This window comes from Danaus plexippus, chromosome Z (assembly GCF_018135715.1).
Source record: "Danaus plexippus chromosome Z, MEX_DaPlex, whole genome shotgun sequence".
Lineage (NCBI taxonomy): Eukaryota > Metazoa > Arthropoda > Insecta > Lepidoptera > Nymphalidae > Danaus > Danaus plexippus.
Window position 1 is genome coordinate 16,283,127 of NC_083559.1, and position 5,927 is coordinate 16,289,053.

The 5,927-nt window shown below is 60.7% G+C and overlaps 1 protein-coding gene across 1 annotated transcript; it reads left to right on the forward strand.

Annotated features, from left to right (window-relative positions):
* The first annotated feature begins 2,464 nt into the window (after nucleotides 1-2,464).
* LOC133320021 (serine/arginine repetitive matrix protein 1-like) lies at nucleotides 2,465-4,156 on the forward strand. Its single transcript, XM_061526561.1, has 4 exons — nucleotides 2,465-2,589; nucleotides 2,821-3,216; nucleotides 3,372-3,513; nucleotides 3,611-4,156. Exons 1-4 carry the CDS (start codon nucleotides 2,465-2,467, stop codon nucleotides 4,154-4,156), a joined length of 1,209 nt encoding a protein of 402 aa, XP_061382545.1.
* The last annotated feature ends 1,771 nt before the right edge of the window (nucleotides 4,157-5,927 follow it).

Consider the following 5,927-nt stretch of genomic DNA (forward strand, 5'->3'; position numbering starts at 1 on the left):
TTTGACTAATTGCTTGGTCCAGGGTCGAGTACCGCGGCGGTGGAAAACGGGCAAGCTCGTGCTGCTCCGGAAGGCAGGCCGGCAGGAGGACCAGCCGTCGGCGTACCGCCCCATTGTTCTGCTGGACGAGATTTGCAAGATCTTAGAGCGCATTCTCGCTACTCGTCTCGTCCAGCACTTAGAGCGCGTCGGACCGAACCTGAGCGGGAACCAGTACGGGTTTCGTTCGGGTCGGTCCACCATAGGGGCGGTCGCTCGTCTGCGGGAGATCGCGGAGGAAGAGGTGGCCCGGGGTGGGGTAGTGTTGGCTGTATCGTTGGATATATCCAATGCTTTTAACTCCCTACCCTGGGATGCCATTAAGGAGGGTCTGAGGAGGCACGGCGTTCCGAGGTACCTACGCCATATCATCGGCGATTATCTCTCGGAACGCTCCGTGCAGTACCCTATCGAGCACGGTTGGGAAGAGAGGGAAGTGGTGTGCGGTGTTCCACAGGGGTCGGCTCTCGGCCCGATCTTGTGGAACATCGGATATGACCCCGTGCTCTCCGGCGCCAATCTACGAGGCGTCGAGACGATAGGGTACGCTGACGACACACTCGTTGTCAGCCGAGGCAAGACCCACCGGGACGCGATTGTCCTGGCGACGGCTGCGGTGGCGCAAGTGGTGCGCAGGATTCGGGCGCTGGGTCTGACGGTGGCACTGGAAAAATCCGAGGCCCTCTTTTTCCACGGGCCGAGGAACTCTCCGCCGCCTGGATTGGCTGTGGTTGTTGGCGGGACCAGGATCGTCATTTCACCATCCTTGACGTATCTTGGTCTCGTCATAGACGGAAAGTGGTCGTTCAGAGACCACTTCCGTGGTCTCTCGAGTAAGGTGACGAAGGCGGCCGGAGCTCTGGCTTCTTCTCCCAAATCTGGGAGGTCCAAGCCTCAGCTGCCGGAAACTGTACATGGGAGTCGTTCGCTCCATGGCGATGTACGGCGCGCCGATCTGGGCCGAACATCTGGCCCCAGAGAACCGGCTCACTTTAAGGAGGTTACAAAGGGTGATGGCCATACGAGCGGTACGAGGCTACCGCACCATCTCTAAAGATGCGGCATGCCTCCTAGCAGGAACTGTCCCCTGGGACTTAGACGCCAGGTCTCTCTCCGACGTCTACTGGCGATGTGCCCGGATTCGCACAGAGGGCGGCAACCCTCTCCCCGAAGCCGTGCGTCGGATGAGAGATCGGGCCAAGGACTTGGCGATCGACTCGTGGGCTGACGAACTCCGGCAACCCCGAGTCAGCGTCGCATTGGTGACGGCCATCCGCCCGCTCCTGCGGGAATGGATAAATAGGAGACACGGAGCGCTGTCCTTCCGACTCACACAGGTAATGACGGGGCATGGCTGCTTCGGCCGGTACCTGTGTGAGGTTGTTGGTAGGGAGGAAACCCCGCGATGCCACCAATGCGGCGACGAAAGGGACACGGCCGAACACACCATCTCGGCCTGTCCCTCCTGGACTAGACAACGCGCGGCTCTCAGAGCCGCCATCGGACAAGACATTTCGCTGCCAGCAATCGTCAAGTGCATGCTGCGCAGCGACCCGGATTGGACTGCGGTCGCCTCCTTCGCGGAGGAGGTGATGGCCGCCAAAGAGGATGCCGAGCGTGAAAGAGAAAGGGAGGCGCTCGGCAACTCCAGACGTCGACCAAGACGACGAAGACGTGCGGTCAACAACACCGATGGCCGCAACGTCCCGCCTTAGCCGGGGTTCTCGAGGTGGCGGTGTGGGGACACCGTCGCCTCATCGCAACGAGACCCCGAGCGGACCGTGGTGCGCAAGCACTCCTGCGCATCGCGGCAAAACGACGGAGGGCCTAGGCAAGTCCCTAGGGGGCCTCTGTTCGGCCTAATGGGCACCGAAATGCCCTAAGGGAGAGGAGACTGCAGCAAGCAGTTGATCGTCGCCGGGGTTGCGGTCGTATTATAGTTCCCGCGACTCCGACAATAATGGCGGAGAAGACGGAGTGTCGGGGGGTTTTTAGTGGGTAGGAATCCCACACACCCCGGTCGCGTTCCCCACACGGCCGGAAGTCTTTCTGAAGATTTTCCCCTCGTGAACAAAAAAAAAAAAAAAAAAAAAAAAGGTTAGGTTAGGTTAGGTTAGGTTAGGTTAGGTTAGGTTCCGGCGTCGGGATTTGACGACCCCATCGCCCACCGGGTAACCGGTGCAGTCAGTCATCGGAGGGGGACCTCTACCTCCTTGTGGGGTTCTGGTCCGGCTGGGTTACAGCCGGGAGGGAGGGTTCGCTCTCGCTCCGTCGACCTAGTCGATTAGGCGAGGGCGCGCCCACACCCGCTTAGGCGCAGGCGCGTTTAGGCGGTTCGTTCGTTTGTGTCCTCATTCATTGAGGACCAACTTTTCGACGGGTCTGCTGAGCCGGTTTGCCGGACAGTGGACGGAGGCATGTCTCAATGCCGCCGTCGGGGGCTTGGCTTAACCGCCCGGCCCAGAGGAAGGACACCTCTCAGATAAAAAACCACCAATCCCAAGTTTGGGGAGCGCGGCGAGGGGATGAATGGCCGTTGGGTGAACGGTCGTTAGCGCTCCCACCTGCTGGTACCTGCCGCCCCAGCAGTATGTAGGCTTACCCGGGCATTTAAGCCTCTGCCCGGGGTTGACTTATATTTGCTTTGTACTCGTGGGATCAGTTATGGAGACATTTTTTAAAACCAAAACACCCAAAACCGACGAAGAGAAGGAGGAAACGACAACCATGGCAACGCATTATCGGACACTGATATTCATTACGATTCGGCACTTTTGACAGCGAGCGACGGATCGCGGACGGCTTCGCCCGTGACCGGCGCTCCGAGAGGAAAATTCTTCCGCGCAAGGGGGGAACGTCTGACTCGGACGAGAGTGGGAGTGAGACAGTTACCTCCCTGAGATCGGAAGAAGACGAAGAAAGAGAGAGGCGACGCTTCCGGAAGAGGAGGGGAAGCGAAGAGAGCGGAACAGGCTCTGACAAGGGCGCGGCGAAGCCCACCCAAGCGGGGCAGGGGAAGGCCGCCTACGACAGGGCAATACGTCGGTCTGCACCAGGCGCAGAAGGAGAAGCTCGCCGAGGAGCGCAGGGTTCAGCGCCTGGCGGAGCAAGCCGAAGCAGACCGCAAATCGCCGAAATGACGAGGAGTTACCGGAGCTACGGTCCCACCGGCTCTCGGTAACCCCACAACCGGATGTTACAATGGAGACGGAGGAGATGAGGTCTCAGCAGCCGCGATCGGAAAGTCCATCGCGAAGAGTTTGGAGGTCATCACTAACGTGGCCTCCAAATCTAAAAATCTGAGTGGACCCTTCATAAAGCTCTTAAGTTAGCCACAAAGGAGATCCAGGAGTCTACGGCGGCCTTGCTAAGTCGCACGAAAACTTCAGAGACAAGGGCTCTAGAGGCAGCAAACGCCCGCCTCTCCAAAGATTAGCCGAACTGAGGGCTGAACTCGCAGCTGTAAAGCGCGAGGTTCGGAGAGCGAGTCCGGAGCTGCCCGTGTGGCTCCTCCGATAAATATAGAAGAGGTGATGGAGCGAGCGGTGCGCGAAGCGGTCTCTCTGTCCAGTGCGAGGCTGAACGCGCGATTGGAGTCGCTGGAGTCCAGGCTCCTGCCCGCGCCACGTCTCCGCCCTCCCCTTGCCTCAGACGGAAAGGAGACGGCTGCCCAGGCACGCAGCCAGCTGTGCCAAGGCCCCGACAAAAGACTCCAGACCCGGAAGCCGCGGTGACGACTCTGTCGCCTCCCGCGAACCCCGGCCCGGCGGAGAAGAGGAGGAAGAAACGAAGACATCCGCCGCAGCTACGGAAGCGGCAGCCGCCAGGAAGTGGCTCTAAACAACCGAGGACGGCCAAAGCCCCCGCCGCTAGTGAATGGACCAAAGTTCCAGGCACGAAGGAAGCCAAGGGGCAAAAGAAAGAGCAGAGTCAGCGCCAGCGAAGAAAGGGGAAAGAAGAGAAACCTGCGAGCCCCCAAATCCGCGGCGGTGGTGATCACCCTGCAGCCGGGTGCCACAGACCGGGGCGTCTCATACAAGGACGTCCTGGAAGGGCAAAGAAAGGGTTGATCTGGCGGCCTTTGACATATCGGCTGTCAAATTTAGAGTGGCCGTGACCGGGGCTAGGATGCTGGAGGTGTCCGGGTCAGGCTGCAAAGAGAAGCCCCGCCCTCGCAGGCAAACTCGAAGAGGTCTTGGGGAGGACGCACGCATCTCCAGGCCTCAAAAGTGCGCCGAGCTGAGGGTGTCCGGACTCGATGACTCGGCCTCCGCACCCCGAAATAGCGGAAGCCATCGCCAGGTCGGGCAACTGCGCGCCAGAAGAAGTCAAGGTTGGTGAGATCCGGCGCAACCGAGGGCGCGGCACGGCCTGGGTGAAGTGCCCGGTGGAGGCCGCAAAAAGGGCGACCGCCAAAGGCGCCAGGACTTACGTCGGGTGGACTGTGGTCCGGGTGGCACTCCTTGAAGCACGGCAAATGCGGTGCTTCAAGTGCCAAGAAGTGGGACACACGCGGGCGACCTGCCCCAGCGAAATTGACCGCAGCGAATCTTGTTTCCGCTGTGGTCAACCGGGGCACACCTCTGCGCAGTGTGAAAACGCACCACACTGCGTGCTCTGCGCAGCGAAGAATCTGCCGGCCAACCACACAGTGGGCAGTAAGGCCTGCGGGAGACCGACGCCCAGCAGAAGACCCCGAAGGCCCCGAAGAAGAAGGCGCACAGAAGCCCGCCGCCACTCTACGTGCGGCGGCTTCAACGGAAGGAGGAGAGGCCCCGATGGAAACCGCACATAGGTGTCCATCGCTTCCTGCAGGGCAATCTAAACCACTGCGCTCGCTCTCAAGATCTCCTTGATCATTATGCAGCGCAGTGGTCTATAGATATAGCGGTAGTGTGCGAGCCGTACCGCGTCCTCACCAGATCAAACTGGATCGGGGACGCCGACTCGTCGGTCGCACTAGTTTTCGGCCCGAACATCCCGCCCCCACCTCTCGGGGTATATTCAAAGGCCGCGGCTATGTGGGCGGTCAACTGGGGATGCAACAGTTGTTGGGGTATACTTCTCCCCAAATAGGCCCCTCGCCCATTTCGAGACCTTCCTACTCACCCTAACGAGCGCGGTGAACGGAGCGAATGGCCCGTGATCGTTGCAGGGGTTTCAACGCCAAGTCGACCCTGTGGGGTTGCCCTGCAACGGACGCCAGAGGCCGTCCATGGAGCGGTGGATGGCCTCTACGGACCTCGTGCCTGCAAACCGTGTCAGTGAGCACCTGCGTGCGGCGACAGGGCGAGTCATCGTGGACCTAACCCTGGTCAGTTCTTCGGGCCGCCACCGTATCGTCAACTGGCGGGTTCAGGAGGACACGGAAACCCTGTCGGATCACAGGCTCATCCGCTTTGACGTAACTTCACATACGTCGGAGCCGGCCCCCACAACATCACCTAGTGGAGGGCCAAGATGGTCTGTGAGACGGCTGGACCGGTTCTCCTCGAGGAGGCCGCTGTCGTCGCGTCCTGGGCGCCGCTATCCTCAGCCGACCCCCGCGTCTGGCGCGGAATGGCTCAACGAGGCGTCGCGCAACATCTGCGACGCCTCCATGCCACGTGTGAGCAGTACGGCAGTACGGCGACGACAGGCATATTGGTGGCGGCCTGAGCTGATGCAGCTTCAGCGGGCGTGCGTGTGGCCCGACGCCGCTACAAGAGACACCGCAGGAGGCGGTTGAGGGACCCGGACGAAGAGCAGGTGCTCTACGATGCGTATCGCGGAGCTTGTCTCATTCTCCGTGATGCCATCGCAAAAGCGAAGAGGGAGGCGTGGGAGGAGTGGCTCCAGATGCTCGAGGACGACCCGTGGGGCAAGCCATACAAGTGGGTGCGCCAAAG